General features: G+C 37.4%; 3 protein-coding genes across 13 annotated transcripts; 2 read left to right on the top strand and 1 right to left on the bottom strand.

Moving 5' to 3' along the window:
- Nucleotides 1–103: 103 nt before the first annotated feature.
- On the top strand, nt 104–2,981 carry LOC127499789 (kelch-like protein diablo). Of its 6 annotated transcripts, none has more exons than XM_051870388.1 (5): nt 104–799; nt 888–1,613; nt 1,702–1,719; nt 1,984–2,102; nt 2,532–2,981. In XM_051870388.1, exons 1-5 carry the CDS (start codon nt 533–535, stop codon nt 2,542–2,544), a joined length of 1,143 nt encoding a protein of 380 aa, XP_051726348.1. In that variant the 5' UTR covers nt 104–532; the 3' UTR covers nt 2,545–2,981. The 6 variants fall into 6 exon arrangements, 4 of the variants coding, with proteins under 4 accessions (XP_051726348.1, XP_051726346.1, XP_051726349.1 ...); XM_051870386.1 differs by having other exon boundaries at nt 1,984–2,284; XR_007926197.1 differs by lacking the exon at nt 1,702–1,719 and having other exon boundaries at nt 1,989–2,102.
- Nucleotides 2,982–3,738: 757 nt separating this feature from the next.
- Nucleotides 3,739–13,101, top strand: cpt1b (carnitine palmitoyltransferase 1B (muscle)). The gene is made up of 19 exons (XM_051870481.1): nt 3,739–4,038; nt 5,160–5,318; nt 5,418–5,557; nt 6,615–6,786; nt 6,868–6,969; nt 7,153–7,290; nt 7,400–7,477; nt 8,314–8,421; nt 8,533–8,617; nt 8,742–8,937; nt 9,757–9,942; nt 10,360–10,465; nt 10,557–10,673; nt 10,842–11,006; nt 11,112–11,246; nt 11,548–11,700; nt 11,785–11,898; nt 12,004–12,096; nt 12,887–13,101. The coding sequence occupies exons 2-19, from the start codon at nt 5,178–5,180 to the stop codon at nt 12,968–12,970; spliced, it is 2,313 nt and encodes a 770-aa protein (XP_051726441.1). The 5' UTR covers nt 3,739–4,038; nt 5,160–5,177; the 3' UTR covers nt 12,971–13,101.
- Nucleotides 13,102–13,350: 249 nt separating this feature from the next.
- sephs1 (selenophosphate synthetase 1) lies at nt 13,351–20,157 on the bottom strand. Of its 6 annotated transcripts, none has more exons than XM_051870486.1 (9): nt 19,990–20,157; nt 18,385–18,612; nt 17,960–18,063; nt 17,745–17,852; nt 16,561–16,715; nt 16,363–16,453; nt 16,183–16,282; nt 15,888–16,100; nt 13,351–14,394 (listed from the first exon to the last, which is right to left on the bottom strand). In XM_051870486.1, the coding sequence occupies exons 2-9, from the start codon at nt 18,575–18,577 to the stop codon at nt 14,180–14,182; spliced, it is 1,179 nt and encodes a 392-aa protein (XP_051726446.1). In that variant the 5' UTR covers nt 18,578–18,612; nt 19,990–20,157; the 3' UTR covers nt 13,351–14,179. The 6 variants fall into 6 exon arrangements, with proteins under 6 accessions (XP_051726446.1, XP_051726447.1, XP_051726450.1 ...); XM_051870487.1 differs by lacking the exon at nt 19,990–20,157 and adding an exon at nt 19,863–19,984; XM_051870490.1 differs by lacking the exon at nt 19,990–20,157 and adding an exon at nt 19,863–19,984 and having other exon boundaries at nt 18,385–18,608.
- Nucleotides 20,158–20,389: the final 232 nt, after the last annotated feature.

The raw sequence follows: 20,389 nt of genomic DNA, 5'->3' as shown, positions 1-20,389 counted from the left end.
TTGGATTTGTTAATGTCTGCCATATGTCATATTTACATAATATATTGTAAGTAAGATAATGCACTATTCAAAACATTTCTAAATATTTCTCAATACAAATTTGAGTAATGTACCAGTTCAAAAATTAAGAAATAGAATATAAACATGAATGTATATAAATGATATTGTAATCAAGCATCATCAGTTCCCAAAATGGTTCAAGTGATGTGTAATTCAGTAGACTGAACAGAGTGGCCCACCAGATTTTGTTTCCTGTTCAGCGATTCCTTAAAATAGCTCTACTGCGATTGCTCTGGCACACAGGCGCCATATTGAGCCTTGAAAACAACCATGCATGATCTATCAAAAAACAGGCTGGATTTATCCTCCATCCACCATGGAATGACATGTCCTTGGCTGGGATTGTGAGTCAGACTTTTTAGACTAATCATTGACTAGAATAATTCCAAATGCAAAAGTCAAATTGCAGTTGAAGAGGTATACAAAACCTGTAAATCCTACAACTACCAGAGTATTCTACCTAAATGGGAACATGGCTAATCTATGGCAGATTATAGTTGTGGCTTTAATGTATTTTTACACATGGCTTAAAAGACATTTAAAAGAGATACAGAGGTGTTTGTGCTTTAAAAGTAGTTTAAACTGGGTTCAGTTTGGACAAGCAGATTCTGGTGTTGTTGAAGAGAAGTCTGATAACCTACAGTCAGACGTTTGGAGAACAAATCAAGACTACAGAACCTATCGGCACCAGAGCAATGGACCAATGGTTATGGTGCAAACCAGCACGCATACTTTCCATGTGAGTATCTACATAAGCAAACATAAACCACAGACTGTAACAATCTTGGCCTACAAACACATGACGTCATGCTTATTGGCACTTCCAGGTGGATCTGGAGAAGCTTGCAGACTGCAGCGAGTATTTCAAGGCTCTGTCCCACTCCTCCATGAGAGAGACATCTGAAGGGCTGGTGCACCTTGAACATGTTCCCTCTTCAGTCTTTCACAGCCTTCTAGAATTCTGCTTCCTACAGCGGTTTTGTGTTCCTGAAGATCTCCTTGGGGAACACCTACGGGTGAGCACCTACCTGTTGGCTTCCGGGTTCACAGATCGCCTACTGATTGCCCTCTCTCAGGCCCTGACGGAGTGCACCTGCTTGGGCTATCTACAGCTGGCTGAGGAACTCTGCAGTGAGGAGCTCAGAGAGACTGTGCTAACCTACCTGAGCAAGTATCTACTGGAGCGTCCACACCTGAGCAAGGGCTTGGAGCCACAACATAAAAAGGAGCTTCTCGAATTAAGGTCAAAAGGAAGTCCACACTTATGCTGCTTGAGAAAAGAGAACTTGACCTCAAGGAATGACCTGGAAACAGAGGCTGCTCGAAGCCTCTTCAGACTGGAGGGAGAAGGGGATGATGGGAAATGGAGTTCTCCCACAGATTTGCCTTTTTGTGCAGATAAGTGGTGCTTCACCACAGCGGTTCTCTATAATTACCTCTATATCATAGGGGGTTATAGACACCGTGTAAAGAAGGGTTACGAATTCAAGATGGCTTCTTTCCGGTACAACCCTTTTACCAATCAATGGGTATCGACAGCTCCTCTGATTAAGGTATGAACATTAGAACACATGACTATTGAGTACCACAGGATAAACATCAATATCTTTACCAATGATAGTATACTCATCTACTCTTAAGGTTTCAAGATGGTCCAAGGTAAGCTGAATTACAAGCTGTTGGGGACCTAACTGAGCTGCGAGTGAATCTTGGTGAAGCTGGTTAGGTCCAGCAGACCACCTTTGACCAGCAACAAACCATTTTACCACGTTTATGACCTAAAGACAGTATAACCTAGCATGTACATATGTCTGTCTGGAACTGTCCTTTAAGATCTCATTCCCATAACCTACATTTGCTGATAAGTATCAGAAATTATACAAAGGTCAAATTTCAAATGTGACTATCCATGATCCCTCTCAGCACAGGCGTCACTTCAGTGCAGCAGTGTGTGAAGGGAGAATCTTTGCTGTGGGCGGCTGGTATCTCGATTCCCTTGTGACTCCTGACTCCAGCACCGGTATCTACACTGCTGTGGAGAGGTATGATCCATGGACAGACACCTGGGCATTTGTTTCCTCCCTCCCTCTGACGGACTTCCAGTTCAGCTTGTCCCTTTCCCATGATTCCCCACTCACAACCAGCCTGGGACACTGCCTCTATGTACTGGGGAACATCCAGAGAACCGGAGAGAAACTGGTGCTGCGCTATGATTCTAGACAAGGTACAACTTAGTGAGGTGTAGCCTAGAGATTAAAGATCTGAGATAGAAACGGAAAGGTTGTAGGTTTGGACAACATTCAGGGTTCATCCATGAGCTGTTGCCACGGAGTTCCTTGGTCAAAACAACATATGCTTGGGTAAATCATTCACAAGATCAATGAGATGCATTTAGAAAGTAGATAGTGAATTTCCATTTCATGCCAATCTTAATCTGTCCTCTTTCCCATGATTCTCTCTCTTCCTCTCAGATTGCTGGTGTGAACTGCTCCCCACTCTAACCCGCTCAAATGCAGAGCTCCCTATCTTGCACTTCCTGGGTGCTATCAAAAGTCAGTTGGTTGTAATTGGTGGGAACAATTCTAAAACCATGGTGACATCTTTCTGCGTGGACTCTCAGAAGTGGGGCTGTGTCAGAGCAATGGAGAAGACCAGTTTAATCGGCCAGGGCACCATTCTGCATAACGAAGTCTACATGTCAGGGATGAAGGACAATTCTGTAGTTAAACTGAACCTGCATTCCCTGTCTCTCTGTCCTCTTCCTTCACTTCCTGTCTCTACCTGCTATGAGAGCATTTTCCACCTCTACTTCTGATCTTCTGTTTTCTTGCTGTTAAAACTGCAACAAAATATAGCAACAATATATCTCAGATTCACAAAATGTATCAACTTGTCTGAAGTAAAGCATGTTGAGAAAACTTGTTATTGTGGCATAATCTTTCTTTGTGATAATTACAGTTTGCACAGTACACAATTAGTGCTGCTTGCTAAGACATGACTATTAATTTTTGTACATATTTTGGATTAAAAATGTTCAGAAATTAAAAAAAAAAAAAAAAATTGTATGTAACTCTTCCTGAACTGTTTATGCTGTGGACATGAATGATTCCCAAATCTTGAGGAGAGGCATGCTATTACTTTTCTAGATAATCAAAATTATGATTATGCATTGATTTACATTGGAGGAACCAAGCCATAACAGAGACCACAGTAGCATAGAGACTTTGGGGTGGACTTTTTTGAGTCAGTAAGCAACCACATAAAAACACACTTACATCATGACAGCAGGTTTTGGACAGGTAAGCGCCACTCACATTTTATAAAAAAAATAAAATAAAAAAGTACTTTACAAATGTACAATGCTAACGTTCTTCAAGTTCCTTGTTATTCAGTATTAAAAAAGCGTGTGTTTAAGATGTCTGACCTATTACATAACACATTCGCAAACCTCATTTCATGGATATTTTACAAAGACACATCCCTACATGTACATAAGGTCTCTCAGTCTCTGTCGTCAGAGTGCTCTGGCATGTAGCTGTGGGATATTTCCAGCTGCACAAGATTTGGGCCTGTGTTTGATCAAACAGTGTGTACTTACAGTACAGCCACCAGTTTGACTCTGCCCTAAGAGTATCCAGTTACACATACACAGAACGAAAGAGAGCGTGCATTATGAGGGCCACTATGTAACAGGTAGTTTAGAACATAGAAGAAGAAAGCAAACACTCATAGAAAAAAGGCAACTCGCAAAATAAAGGAAAACAGAGAGGGAGGGAGGGAGAGGAGAAAGTTTGAGTAGAAGAGGAGATAACTAGTCACTGAGCAACAGACTTCCAGAGTGCATGAGGAGTCGACTGAAGAGCACAAGAGTAAAGAACAATTGACTTCCACTGAGGACATTCCAGCTCTACTGAGAGAAAATTGGATCTTTTTATCCACTGAGTTTCATTGCTGTTTTACTGTCACGTTGCATTGCAGGTAATGTAAATCCGTTATATTTCTTATTAAAACTTTAGAGACACTCTGAAACATTCTGTTTGATAATGCCTCAAATTGTCTAATTGTCAAATTGTCTAATTGTCTCTGTAAAATTTTACAGCTTTTATTACATTTTTGCCTCCAAGTATGAATTATTATTTTGGTTATAACATAAATATTTTCCATGTAGTAAATATTTAGGCACTGTTAAAGGTTAACTAAGGTACAACTTTTAAACATGCTTTTTATTGTTATAACATTCTGGTGTTTGAAATTTACATATTGTTTATATTATCCTATTATGTGTTAGACAAAATTTACAGTTCACAGAAATAGCAAACTATTGGTTGAAAGGTTCTGTCAAATTTAATATAAAAACATCTATTTTATGATATAAAATGCATATTCTATAAAACAGAATCTCCTCATTCATGCGTCAGATGTCACGTGTGTTTTGGCCAGTGTCACTGAAACTTCATCACATAAGAGCAAAGCCCTCCCAGATGTCCTATTAGGTTATTTCTGACTGTTCAACTTTGTCCCACTTCTTCTGGCTGCAGTCATATGACATGGAAAAAGAAACATAAGCTTGACAGTGTCACAGCATAACTGAACTCTGTGACTTCAGAGTGATACATGTCCTTTAGGTTCCTATATAGATTCTTCTAATAAACCCTTTTTAGCAGAATCTTACAGGAAACATATTAAAGGCACATTCTCCCTGGAGCAACCTGAGGTGAAATGGCACAGTGGTGATGGATTTTAATAATTCTCCAGTTCATAAATTTCCCCTGTCATGTTTCAACCTCAAGCTTTCAATAAGGACATAAATTCCTTGTATTTTATTACAATTTAAGGACTTTAAGAAGTTCTTTTTAATTATTATTAAGTTATATAATGTTTGTTTCCACAGTGACTTACAATACACTGATCACAGGAACATTCAACTTGAGGTCGTGTCACAGTGGTGATAATCCAATAGTCACCCTTAGCGTAACCTTTCACTTAGTAGCCCAGATCTTTCCACTAGACTAAACCAACCGAGCTAAAACGGCATATAAACATGGCATAAACTAAGTGTTTGCAAAATATATTTTAATATGGCCTTTCTCATTCCTCAGGCATTCTGAGCCTGTATAATGGCAGAGGCTCATCAGGCGGTGGCATTTCAGTTCACGGTCACACCGGATGGCATCGACCTACAGTTGAGCCGTGAGGTTCTCAAACACATCTACATATCTGGAGTAACATCATGGAAGAAACGTGCCATCCGCTTCAAGGTGAACCAATCAATCAGTCAATCAATCAATCAATCAATCAATCTATCTATTTATCAATCTAATGAAGGTTATATTTTTATTTTATTTTGTCTTGAGTAGAACAGTGTTCTCACAGGTGTGTACCCCGCCAGTCCCTCCAGCTGGCTAATTGTAGTTATTGCGATAATGAGCACCATGTATGCCAGAATCGACCCCTCCATGGGCATGATTGACAGGATCAAGACATCTCTACCAGTGAGGTAACTTACTAACACAAAATAATGGAATCTTCAGGTATGACTATGATGGTTATATATAAACACAGATGCATAAAATCGAAGCCAGCATCATGCATGACTAAAGCAGCTTAAAAACAGACATGAAAGACGCGCTCTTTTTTGCTCACCAGCCACTGTGGCTAGTGGTTTTCCAAAGTTACTAGCCACTCAGCATTTTCACTGGCCACAATTTTGCCAGTCAATTTTGCAAATCAAGACTACATTGTATATCAGATGGTATGTACAGGTGGGCAAGGGATGGGCAATATAAGCATAATATGAGAAATTTTATATGTTATTTTTGTTAGGCTATATAAAAAGAACAAAGAAGCAAATTACAAATAGTAAATATATTTTAAAAAAAATCGTTTTTCAGAACAGTAGGTTTATTAAACATGTATACATTTATTTAACATCTTTCGTTTTTGATTAACATTAATGACAGACAGGTATTTAATTGGGCTGCTGAATGCATGGACGTAATATACTGACACATATCCAGTTTTTACCGAACTGTTTACGTCCACTTAGACCATAACCGGCTGTATTCACGCGATAGCCTACTCCACACGATGGGCATTTTGACATCTGTGTTTGAGTGTATTTGACTATTCAGGCGAAAGGAGAACTGATAGCGCGCGCGAGAGCGCTTCTGTTGTGTGTCATTCAGCGCGATTCCGCCTATCCCGCCTTCACTAACAGCAAGTTAATCGATAAAGAATTATGATTGAATTGTAATTTTATGATACGACGAGCTTGTCTACCTTTGATTAGGCTGTAGACTGAAAGTGGCTAGTAGGAGTGGCTGTCTTACCCACCACAGCTGAAATCTACCCGCATTTGGCGGGTGTTAATGTCAAGCCCTGGATACAATTTATGTGTGTTTGTGTATGTGTTTAAAATTATATTATTTTTATTATCATTGTTTAATAATATATTTTTAAAATGTTCATTCATATTTATAATTTTAACAATATTCCAGTGCCTGAGATACATCGGACACAATTATTTGAAATATTTTTAATATTTTCCCTTGCAGTGAATTTATGACCGTTCAGACTCAGATGGTGTTGAGTGCCATCCTGTTTGCCACAGGCCTGTGGTTATCTTTCATCTTCCTTCTGCGGTACATCCTGAAAGCTCTCCTGTCCTATCACGGCTGGATCTTTGAGTCACATGGCAAAATGAGCTTCTCTACTAAAGTCTGGCTGGTGCGTCTCCCATGAAATAAAATTGAAGAATAATGCAGTTTAGAAAGCAGTTAGATTTATGAATTATTCGGTCTGTTTTAGAGTCTCGTAAAGCTGTTGTCTGGTCGGCGGCCATTGCTCTACAGCTTTCAGGCATCTCTGCCCCATCTGCCAGTACCGAGCATTGATGACACAATCAGCAGGGTAAAATATCATCAGATGTCATGAGTCTAATAAATATAATGTTATCAAGAGTTAATGCTGGTAATCTAAAGGTTGGATTGGAATATTACATGATTTCCTTGAGATTCACTTTTCCATATTCTGTGTATGATTAAACATTACACTCTGCTTTGGCTATATGATATGTTCTCTTCATTGTTTTAGTATCTAGAATCAGTTCGACCTCTTCTAGATGATGAGCAATATAAACAGATGGAAATTGTTGCTAATGACTTCAAAAAGGACCCTGCCCCCAAATTCCAAAAACACCTCAAACTCAAATCCTGGTGGGCCACGAATTATGTAAGTTAACAAAGCTAGAGATCTTCTACATGAGTGGACTATAAATCAGTGGAAACCCCTCTTATAAATACTGGCTAACTAACAGATATGGCATTGTGTGTATTAACAGGTGAGTGACTGGTGGGAGGAGTATATCTACCTGAGAGGACGCGACCCTATCATGGTCAACAGCAACTTTTACACGATGGTGAGTATGAATTGAAATCACCCTTGACGTGGCCTACTTCTAATGAAACAGGAAGTTGGGGTGGTACATATCAAAAGGCTCATCTCTTTATTTTTAATTAATAACCATTTACATCAAGGCCGTGAAGCATGAATTGTTACTTGCTATTACCACTCAGACACAGGTTTGATTGACATTTAATTGGAAAAAAATCGGTATTATTTTGATTTGTTTTCTCAGGAGAGAAAAACTGTTAATTTTGAATCATTATAAGTTTGTTAAAAGTTAATTTTAAGGAGTACACCAGCATAAAAGACCCACAAAAAGTCCAATTGTGATCTTTCTTTTTAAAGGTGACAAAATAAATAGCATCTCCAACAGGTACTCAAACATAAATTGCAGGTTACACTATATTTCGATGCATGGTCCACTTTAGACGTTCTACTAACTGTAAGTAACTTTGCAAATAACATGTCAACTAACTCATTAGATTATTAGTAGACTGTAGTAGACTGTTAGGTTTAGGTGGTAGGGTTCAGGTTAGTAGAATAGGTTGATGTGCTTGCAATGTTACTTAGAATGTCTATTAGGGAAGCATCAAAATAAAGTGTTAGCAGATATTAGGTAGACAGTCTACTAATACTCTAATTAGTAGAATATATAAAGTAGACCATCGAAATAATTTTTCAAACACTGTTGAAATTCATATCAACTGAAATGAAAACAATGGCGCCACCTGCTGACTAACTTTGGAAGTTGAAGGTCATAAAGTTGTTTGTTTGTGGTTGAGTTTTGTTTTTTATAGCTTTGTTTAATAAAACTCTCTATATCCATAACTCTCACTCTCCGTCTGTTAGGACTTCCTCTATGTGATCCCAACACAGAGACAGGCTGCACGAGCAGGAAATGTAGTTCATGCCATGCTGCAGTATCGCCGAAAACTAGAGCGAGGAGAACTTACCCCGGTACAGACACATACAACACATACAAATAGTTTTTCCATCCACTACATTGAAACACATGCAAAAATAAATAAAAGAAAGTTTCCCATCATGCTCGCTGTTCTTTCTTCTCAGCTGAGAGCTCTTGGAATTGTCCCGATGTGCTCTTTTCAGTATGAGAGGATGTTCAACACCACTCGTATCCCTGGCATTGAGACTGGTAAGGACATTTTTCATTCATGTTTTACATACTATTTGACTATAGATGATAGGCCTAAAGATTCATGGATGCGTATTTCAAACCATGAGATGATGGTTTCTCACATGCCTTTGTTTATGCTCAGATTTTGTGCAGCATCTGAAGGACAGGAAGCACTTGGTGGTGTACCATCGAGGCCGTTTCTTTAAGGTGTGGTTGTACTACGGTGGTCGCCACCTTTGGCCCTCAGAGCTTGAGTTGCAGTTTCAACGTATCCTGGATGACAAATCTGAACCTCAACCTGGAGAGCTCAAGCTCCCTTCACTGACTGCTGGAAACAGGTGAAGAAGACCTTGTAATATAGTCTTGAGACTGTGTACTAAACCAGGGGTTTTCAAACTAGGGTCTTCAGACAGTTCAAAGAAAACAATTTTATATTGATAAAATATTTAAATAATAGTAGTAGTAGTAGTAGTATATAATAACAATGTAGGAACATGAATATTTTTGTAAATTAATTAAATATATAAAAAACAGAGGCAAAAAAGATAGAAATCTTCTTCTTTAAAAAGTTAGTTCACCCAAAAATGAAATTTCTGTCATTAATTACTCACCCTCATGTTGTTCCAAACCCGCAAGACCTTCATTCATCTTCAGAACACAAACTAAGATATTTTTGAGGAAATCCAATTCATATTTTTTTATCCCCCATTGTAGAAAGCAATGTAATTACCGTCATTCAAGGTCCAGAGAAGTAGTAAAGACATTGTTAAAATAGTCCATGTGACTACAGTGGTTCAACCATAATGTTATCAAGCGACGACAATACTTTTTGTGCAAAAATAAGGAAAAATAAAATAAAGTCGTTATTTTTGTTTTGTTTTTGCACACAAAAAGTATTCTCGTCGCTTCATAACATAAAGGAACCACTGTAGTCACATGGACTATTTTAACAATGTCTTTACTACTTCTCTGGACCTTGAATGTGGTTAAATTCGATGCTTTCTTTGGGAGATAAATAAAAAAAAAACTCGGATTTCATCAAAAATATGTGTTCCGAAGATGAATGAAGGTCTTACGGGTGTGGAACGACATGAGGGTGAGTAATTAATGACAGAAATTTCATTTTTGGATGAACTCACCCTTTAACACACATGCAGGGTTCCTTGGGCCAGGGCACGTTTAAAGTACTTCAGGGAGGGTGTCAACCGGGCGTCTCTGGAGGCCATTGAGACAGCTGCGTTTTTCCTGACCCTGGACGATGAGGCGCATGGATATGATCCAGAGAACATACGGTCCCTGGATCTCTACGCCAAATCTCTACTGCATGGAAAGTGCTATGACAGGTAGGAATCAGTATTATTTCAGTATCATTTAATATATTTTTAGCTTAAGTTTTAGTAAATTTGTAATGTGCTTTTGGCATTTTTATTTTTATATTTTATTATTATTATTTTTTCAGTTTTACTTTTAGTCATTTTAGTACTTCAACTTCAACTTATTTCAGTTAGTTCTCAAGGTGACATTTCTAATTTAAATTAAGTTTCTCATCTAATTTTATATTTTATTTTATTTCAATTGACGAAAAACAATTTTTAATTGTTTTTGTTTTAGTTAACAATAACAACATTTGTAGCAACACTTTTATGTTTCATTACCAGGTAGTTCTTAGTGGGGACCATGACCAGCACATCTGCACACATTTAAACCACATAAACATATAGAAATGTACATTAACTGAACAATCTTCTCGCACATGTCAGGTGGTTTGATAAATCCTTCACTTTGATTGTCTACAAGAATGGTCAAATGGGCGTCAACACTGAGCATTCATGGGCTGACTCCCCTATCATTGGACATATGTGGGAGGTACAAAAAAAACAACAACTTCTAAATATATTTATTTTAAATGACACTAATCGCCTGTAAGATATAACATCCATTACAACTTTCTGTTTAGTATATTTTGGCCACAGACTGTTTCCACCTGGGATATACTGCAGAGGGACATTGCAAAGGAGACATCAACAAAAGCCTGGTCCCCCCTACCAGACTACAGTGGGACATCCCAAAAGCGGTATGAATTACCTTTACATTTTAGGTCTTGACATGGTTTTTCATTTTAAAGTTGGACAGATTGAACTAATTTTAATTTTATGCAAGATGATTTAAAATTATACACCCTGATAGCTGTAAGATCATTTCTACATTGTTAACTGATTAAAGTTCCTTATGTCTCTCTCAGTGCCAGGAGATTATTGAAGGTTCGTACACGATTGCAAAAGGAATTGCTGATGATGTGGATTTCCACGGCTGCTTATTTAATGAATTTGGGAAGGGTCTGATAAAGAAATGCAGAACAAGTCCGGATGCTTTTATCCAGCTGGCACTGCAACTAGCTCAATACAGGGTACAAGCCACACATACATACATAATATGTACCTCAGCAAAAATGTGTCTGTATATTGTGAACAAATCATTTAATGAAGTTAATTTTTTGCTTCTGTTGGTGTAGGACAAGGGTGAATTCTGTCTGACTTATGAATCCTCCATGACACGCATGTTCCGTGAGGGCCGGACGGAAACCGTGCGCTCATGCACCTGCGAGTCGACTGCGTTTGTGAAAGCAATGGACGACGAGAGCATAGCGGTGAGAGCAATATATTTACAGACCCAACCCAGGGGTCATATCTAGAAAGTTGCCTAGAGTAACAGTGCCAATTTAAAAGTTAAAATAAACATTTTGATAGCTGAAAACTTTTGTTTTTGTGTAATGCTGCATCCACACTTTGTTAGTATTGTTCATGACCATGTTGAAACATCCGGTGGAACATAAAACAGGACTTGGTACACCTTTAAATAAGCTTTGATTTGGAAAAAATCTGCATTTGTTTTAATCTTCTTGAAAGTGATTTTGTTATTAACTTGTCTGACCTTTTCATGTTTACCAGAATGAGCAGAGGTTAGAGCTCTTCAAAAAAGCTGCTGAAAAACATCAGAACATGTACCGCCTGGCTATGACAGGAGCCGGGATCGACCGGCATCTCTTCTGCCTCTATGTTGTGTCCAAAGTAATGGGCATAGACTCACCCTTCCTCAAACAGGTGAGTGCAAGCCTGTTTCATGATTATACATATGACATACCTGTTTAATTTAGCTGAAGTCTCAAGGACACCTTCTTTTAATAGGTTTTGTCTGAGCCTTGGCGTCTCTCCACCAGTCAAACCCCTCAACAGCAGCTCAATCTCATCGACATTCAGAAGTTTCCCAAGTATGTGGGAGCAGGAGGCGGCTTTGGGCCTGTGAGTGTCTCCCCCTACAGTACACAACGTGTCATTGCAACAAGTTTAGTTAATGAATATACCCAAATATTTGATCAGTTTTGATTTACAATTCTTTATATGCAGGTTGCTGATGACGGTTATGGTGTTTCTTACATCATTGTCGGTGAGAATCTCATTACATTCCACATTTCCAGCAAGTTCTCCAGCCCTGAGACGGTAAGAGAATTTAAAGCTCTGGCATTTTTCATAACTCGTTTTACAAATACTTTGAGAACAGATGATACATAAAGGCCACACACTATTCAAATATAGACCCTTGTTATGGTCTCGTTCACACCAAGAATCATAACTATATCAATAACTATATTAGCGTCCACACCAACGGACGATATGTTTTATGTGAGCGCGCGCTACTGTTACGTTTTGTGAACGTAATTGAAACGCGTGCGTCAAAATAAGAAGGATTTTGTTTGGCTGTTAATCATTGCATTGTTTATCAGAATGAAAAAATGATTATTACAGGGTTATACTGGAGTATTGATAATTTCATTTTATTTTTTGTTATATTTTATACTTCATCGAATGAGAAAATTAAAATGCATTGAACATTTGTTTCATCATTTGAGCTGCCATTTTGAGAATTTGATTTATCATTTTAATTTAGGAAAAAAATTCCATAGTTTTTGGTGTGAACAACCTTTGTAATAATCCAAATTTCAGTTTTGGACCAAACAAGCTTATAAAAAAAACATCACAGTGATCCAGTTTATTTGAAAGTTCATCCAAAAAAAGAAAGAAAAAAAAATCATCATTTATTCAACCTCATGTCTTTCTAAAGTGAATTTCTGAAGAATATGCTGGATAAAATAAATTTAAATTTAAATTCTTTAAAAAGCATTATTCTGAATGGTACATATGATGATATACTATCACTATTTCACACTTCTGAATATGAAATTGAATCTGCTCCTTATCTTTTATACTATCTTTTCCTCCCTGTTCTCAGGACTCGTTCCGCTTTGGCCAGAATATCAGACAGGCCATGCTGGACATAAGAGCTCTATTCAACCTGAAAGAGAAGAAGATGTGACTCCTAAAAATGTGAATTTCAACTTCAAAGCTGACCCAAATTGAATCTGAACAATTAGGTTATGTTAGCATTACATAAACTTGTAAATATATTGTAGTTATTTATAGCAAGAACATGCTTAGTAAAATGGTGCACTTAGATGTTTTAGAGCAAATGGGATTTATGCTGGGTGGGGAAACAAATGTGTACAAATTTTATTGTATTTAATTGTAAATATTTTAGTATGTAGTCTTTGGCAAATGACTGTAAATATTAATTGGTGCATATTCACATTTAAAATACTGAATTTACCCTGCACTTGATTAAACAGAAAAGCTGTACATAAAAAATCTGGGTCTTAACATCCAACACACACACAATCAAACACATCTTTTCAAGAATTAAAAAAAAGATCTGAGATTTATTGGAGGGGTTTCAAGGCATATATATAATGATTAGCAAATATGAGAGACAGCAAGAAAGTATGACCTTTGTACAGAATATAAAAACAGCTCTACCACAGAACAGAACTAATGATGTTCATGTGAAACAGTGAATATCATACAATATAAACTGCATCTCCAACATTTAGCACATTCTTTGAGAAACATCGGCACCACCGTCAAAGACGGGTGCGTTTCCCAGAATACGAGGTCTTGATTTATTAGAGAGGTATAACCTTGGATTCCTTCAGTCCAACAAAGTTTCCACCAAACAGTGAGGGAGGTTTTTTTTTTTATCCGACACACAAGGGATAATACAAAAGTAAAAAAAGCAATCCTTTCCTGACACACTCTTCCTCGTCACTGCAGCTTCATTAACTATTGTTTGAGGCAAAGATTATGATGTAACCTACCGCATGGGTTGTGCATACTAACAAGAAAACAAGAAATGTGCTAAAACACATCATGGCTATGTATGAAACCGCAGGTGATGTGCGAGCAGAAGATATCTGGAAGTAATCAACAGTATCAGATAAGAATTATACTATTACTCATACGTTCTACTTGGAAGCTGCCTCACAATCAGGTGCATGGGTCAGTTAATGTAACAGAAAACTATAGACATAAAAAGGCAATTGAATTTTCTTCGTTAAATGTTCTTCTGCTTTATAACCGTGTCCATGTAGAATCTGCCGGAAGGCCAAGGTGGGCAGATGTTTTATATATCATTACGCTGATATATTTTCAGGTGAGGCTAGAGTACGCTAGCTGTTTGGGGCACTCAGGTTTAAGATGTGGCTCCTGGGGTGGTGTTGACATTCTGCGTGGCTACCTGCGGTGCGACTTCGATGATGCGGGGTTTGTCGATGATGCGTGCCGTGCGGTTGCCTTTCTCTACGATGCCGATGATCCACGCCTGGTGACCCTCGCCGTACTTGGGAGATTTGATCTCGGCACAAAAACGGGCTGCTTGCTCACGTGGAAGACAGATCAGCAAACCTCCTACAGAAAAATAAAAAAGGAAAAAAAAGCAAGATTCAGATTGCTGCTTTTTGCAAGGTTAAAAAAGTGAAATGTGTAATAATAGCTTATTAAGACGACTTTAAAGGGTTAGTTCATCCAAAAATGAAAATTCTGTCATTAAATACTCACCCTCATTTTGCTCCAAACCCGTAAGACCCTCGTTCATCTTCAGAACACAAATTAAGATATTTTTAATGAAATCCGAGAGCTGTCTGACTCCTCTATAGACAGCAATTTAATTACCACATTCAAGACCCAGAAAGGTAGCAAAGACATTGTTAAAACAGTCCATGTGACTACAGTGGTTCAACCTTAATTGTATAAAGCGACAAGAATACTTTTTGTGCGTAAAAAAACAAACAAAAATAACAACTTTATTCCACAATTTCTTCTCTTCCATGTCAGTCTCCTATGCTGTTCACATCGCTTCATAAAATTAAGGTTGAACCAATGTAGTCACATGGATTATTTTAACGATGTCTTTACTACCTTTCTGGTCCTTGAAAGTGGTGGTTAAATTGCTGTCTATGGAGGAGTCAGACAGCTATCGGATTTTATCAAAAATATCTTAATTTGTGTTCTGAAGAAGAATGAAGGTCTTACGGGTGTGGAACGACATGAGGGTGAGTAATTAATGACAGAATTTTCATTTTTGGGTGAACAAATCCTTCAATACAATAAAATACACATACAGTGGTATCTAAACATCTGAGACCATAGTGAAAACATTGCCTCCCCATTTAAACTTGGAAATAAACATAATTCAGAAAGGAAAAAGAAAAGCTATGACATGAAGAAACAACTATTTCAAATGCTGTTGTTTTGAATTTTCTATTCATTAAAGAATCCTGAAAATTTTAATCATGGTTTTCAGAAAAATACTAAGCAGCAAAAATAACAAATGTTTCTTGAGCACCAAATCAGCATTTAAGAATAAGGATCACGTGACACTGAAGACTGCCGTAATGATGCTGAAAACTCAGCTTTGACATCACAGGAATAAATTACATTTTAAAATATATTCAAATAGAAAACAGCCATTTTAAATTGTTTCTAATATTTCACAATATTACAGTTTTTACTGTATTTTTTAATCAAACAAATGCTGCCTTAGTGAGCAGAGACTTCTTTTAAAAACATTTAAAGAAAACTTCCTGACCCCAAACTTTTGAATGGTATTGTACATTTTATAGAATCTCTTCATTAATTTTTTTTACTAATATATTTTAGATTTTTTTAAACTTTAACCTATAATTGATTAGATTTTTGTTATTATTAGTTCCTTTATATTTAAAATGCAGAATATTTATATAAAATTAGAAATGAAATTATATTTTATTTTTAAGTTTTCTTCATGTAAAAATGTAAAATGGTTCTCTTCACTTTTTTTTTTTTTCAGACTTTCAGACACCTCAGTACAGTTTACTGTCACAAGAAAAAAAAAAAGGTGCACTGCAGATCAGATCTTATACCTGAGGTCTCTGGGCAGGTGCCGTGCATAAGGCCAAACATGTTCCCGCAAGCTTTGCTGACGGCAGCCATTTTGGCAAGAACTGGCAAGTTGTGAATGACGAAGGACACCTCTGTACGCTGTTGCCGCGCCAGGTTCTGAGCGTGACCCAGGATCCCAAACCCTGTGATGTCAGTCGCTGCGTGTGCATTGAAGGTGTGCATCAGCCCGGCAGCTGGACGGAAAGAGAGACGGATAAAAATCAAACGTTTGCTGGTAACTTATTTATGAGCCGCGCTCATGTGTCATGTACTGACCTGTTCTGTTGAGTCGAGCCATGTTCAACATGGCCTCCTGATAAGCCAGTTCAACATCCTCCTGAGTGACAACCAACTTTATCTTATTCCATTTTTCTGGCTGAGACAGAAAGAAATATAGAAAGCAGTTAGATGCTGTTCAAGCTATAATAGGTAATTAAAAATGTCTAAAACACTTACAATGTCCAGCCACTGATGCACTGCAACCGCCACTTGTGTTCCGAGTGGTTTGGTAAGAACCAGCACATCCCCTGGTACTGCATTATCTGGCCTAGAACATGCAGAAACACACATGCACAAAATTACAGGAATGGAGAGACCTATTAGTTAATCATTTATCAATAACTGGCTAGAGTATATAAAATTAGAGATACTTACATAATGAACTCATTAGGTTGGCACACTGTTGTGGCCACGCCTCCCAGGACTATCCAAGGATTTATAACAGTCTGACCACCTGTAACTGAGGTTCCTGCCTCCTCGGATGCATCCTTAAACCCCTGGATGACCAGCGGCATGACCTTATCACGCTCCTACAAAACACATATCACATGATTATTTAGCATTATTTTTGTCTCTTGCGCAAAAAAAAAAAAGTATTCTCGTCGCTTCATAAAATTAAGGTTGAACCACTGCAGTCACATGGACTATTTTAACAATGTCTTTAGTACCTTTCTGGGCCCTGAGTGGTAATTAAATTGCTTTCTATAAAGGGGTCAGAGAGCTCACACATTTCATCAAAAATATCTTAATTTGTGTTCTGAAGATGAACGAAGGTCTTACAGGGTGTGGAACGACATGAGGGTGAGTAATTAATGACAGAATTTTAAAATTTTAGGTGAACTAACCCTTTAAGACAAGAGCTGTACAAATAAACGTTCCTCAAAAGCGTGATTTATATTTAACACTCACATTGAAACATGGTTTATCCAAAAAATGAAGTACGGATAATCAAGCAAACAAGCATGTCAGTCCAGTAAGTGTTCATCTTGAAATATTACTAAAATTGAAAAAGTCATCCTTATGTTTACCTATATAAATCACAGGTTTCAGATTTTTAGAATTATACAAAAGATCTTTTACATGCTAAAAAACAAATTAGATGACAGAATGCATGTAGCAGATTATGTACAACAGGTTTTTCATCAAAGTTTTGATTATGTTTATCATTTAGAGGCCTTAGAAATTTGTATTTTTAGGTAAACCACTCCTTAAAGGGATAGTTCACCCAAAAATGAAAATTCTGTCATCATTTACTCACCCTCAAGTTGTTCCAAACCTGTATGAATTTCTTTGCTCTGTTGAACACAAAGGAAGGTATTTGGAAGAATGTTTGTAACCAAGCAGATCTCGCCCCTCATTGACTATCATAGTATTTATTTTTCCTACTATGGTAGTCAATGGGGGGCACGATCTGCTTGGTTACAAACATTCTTCTAAATATCTTCATTTTCATTTTTGGGTGAACTATCCCTTTAAAATAACTACACCTTGCCTGTACATTTACAGATCAGTTTCACATCTCAGTAGCACAAAAGGCTTTTTTTTTTCCTCAGCCTCACCTTCTCTGTGAGTTTGTTGCTGACACCAAGGAGCATCAGCATGTTATCGCATTCTGTTACACCCATGGCATACAGGTCACTCAGCACATTGGCACAAGCAATTCTACCCTAAAAACCAAGAGAATTCATAGTGGGGAAAATAATGTTAATAAATGTAATGTGGCAATTTTCAATCTGTGATGCATCTTTAATGTTACTCTGAAGTGAGTATTTACCATCATATATGGATCATCCACTATGGGGTAGATATAGTCTGTGGTCTGCACAAGTGACAAGCCTCCATGTCTCAACGGAATCACACAAGTGTCCATACCAATGCCTATTGGAAGTAAACATTGTTATTTCAAACAGGGTTAATAGTTTGTCTTAAGTTTGTAGTGTTGAAGCTTAAAGTTTCATGCAAATACAAAAAAATAGCTCATGCAAAAATGAAAATTCTGTTTTTTCATGTAAGGTTTAGAAACTACATCAAGGTCTAAATAAAGAGTATATAAATGACACATTTTCCTTTTTTTGGAGAACAATTCCTTTAAGGAATTGTTTTTTTTCTCTGGCCAGACTAATGAGAGAGCTTTAAAAAATCTTAAAAAATAATAATAAAAAGTAATTTCTAGCTGTGTGTGTGTGTGTAGTTAAGCACCTAATCTGGGCATTACAGCCCCGAGGAACTGCTCATCTTCCTGATAATGGTTTTCCTGCAGGGATTCTAGAAGTTTTTGGAGCACATCTTGAGGGACTTTGCAACCTGTTCCCTTGAGCTCTGTGAAGCGCGTTAGTCTGAAGTTCTTGTCCAGATCATAACTCTCTGGGTTAAAAGATTCCCGCACCGACATGTTTAAAAAACTTCACTGGCACGCACAATGGCTATCTGAGAAAAGAAGAAACAAACATTAAAGTGTGTAAACATACAAAACTACGGACATTAAAAGAGATAATTCAAAGAACATCCATAAATATAATATCCAGTGATAATAAATATAGTATTTTACTGTTTCACCCTAAATGTGAATCAAAATAATGCAACAGTTTTGCACAAATGTCTTTGCACTGATGCTCAGAGGTGATCCTCCCCTTTAAATACATCAGCTATGTTCAAAGCTCTTGCTGAGCTGAATTCACTGTACATCCTCCTCCTTTGTTTACATGGCAACGTTTTTCTCTCCCTCTGAATCACTCTGTTTTAACAGCCCGACTCATAACTGAATAAAAAACAAAACACTCAAACATACGGATTTAACGCATTATACTTTATTTCTTCTGATAAATAATTGGTTCTTTAAAAACAGATCATGCAATGCATTTTTATGTATGTACAGATATATGGGTGCATGCTGATGTTGTGATCTCTTGGATCAGTTCGAAATGCACTGATGTGGCGCGCGCTCTCTATTCAAGACTGATTCTTTTAAGTGATTCGATTCGTTTGAAGAGTTCGTTCAATTAATCAGGGGGGAAATATTTGACTCGTTTTTATCCATCACCCAAGAGCTCCCAAAGTTCTCCGCGCAACTTTTTATTATTATTATTGAGCACAACAAATACATTAAATTTATAATGTCGATTAAGACACCAACTACTACAGTAAAGACAGCAAAAAATACCAAGAGCAATTTAGTTCAGCAAACAAATTCAATATATAGCAGTTTGCTGAATTGTTTCTCTTTCAATTTTTACTTAAGCTAGGTAATTAGCAATGCAGTCTTTTTAAAGCGAAAAATGAGATTTTGCCTTCATAGATTTACATTTATGAATGCAACGATAATGAATAATCAACAATAAAAGTTATACAGGCGCTTGAATGAGTCATTTTAAAAAGAATCATGTCAAACGAACAATTCGCTAGTGAATCACTAATACCGCTGCACGCGCTGATCCAGTGCAACGCCTCCGCTGCTCGATTACATTTCATTACATCTAATATACAATATAACGTATGCATGCTAAGAAGAAAACGTTTAAAAAGACAGATGAGCCATATTAATAACAGAAGCAAGCTGGCCGAAGTGTTTCTAAAAATGTCGGCGGTGGAAAAAATTAACCCTTAAAGCGCCCGCGCCATGATTGCAGTGTGCACAACAGAGTAATAATAAAGAATTAAAATTATTTGGTGCACTTTACACAAATTCCGCTGATTATGTCTCCTACTGGAATAAATTAGATAGCTCTCCTCACACTTAATGCATTGTGGCACAGTTATATTCGTGCCCCATTTCCCCTTTAATTGTGCTGTTCAGTTTGTGCTTACCGGTTTCGCTCGATACAAGAGACGCGACGTTCCCGCAATGCACCGCGCGCAGAAAGGGCGCCTCGAAAATGTGCCTGAAAAGACTGACACTGAATTCAATACTCTATTTCTTGACGAACAACGCCATATTCCTTATGCATACAAGATTATTTTAACTGTTTATGTAATGATATGTTAATTCCGAACATCATTTCAAGCTAATAAGTGTTCTGAACAGATATTTTAATTAAAAAGTCGAAGTTCTATAAGGGTCCTTCTTTCCCGCGTGACGTAATCACCTCCCCTTTAAAGGAGATCGGAGTGTGGCAACAAAAAATGTCCACATTTGTTTGTACCTTTAAACTTTACTGTGGTCTTGCCAGTTTTATAAGTATTTACAGATTTTTGTCTTTGCTTTATA

Source organism: Ctenopharyngodon idella, chromosome 18 (genome assembly GCF_019924925.1).
Source record: "Ctenopharyngodon idella isolate HZGC_01 chromosome 18, HZGC01, whole genome shotgun sequence".
Taxonomy (NCBI): domain Eukaryota; kingdom Metazoa; phylum Chordata; class Actinopteri; order Cypriniformes; family Xenocyprididae; genus Ctenopharyngodon; species Ctenopharyngodon idella.
Note: the sequence above shows the minus strand (reverse complement) of the source record. Positions and strands in the feature narration are given on the sequence as shown.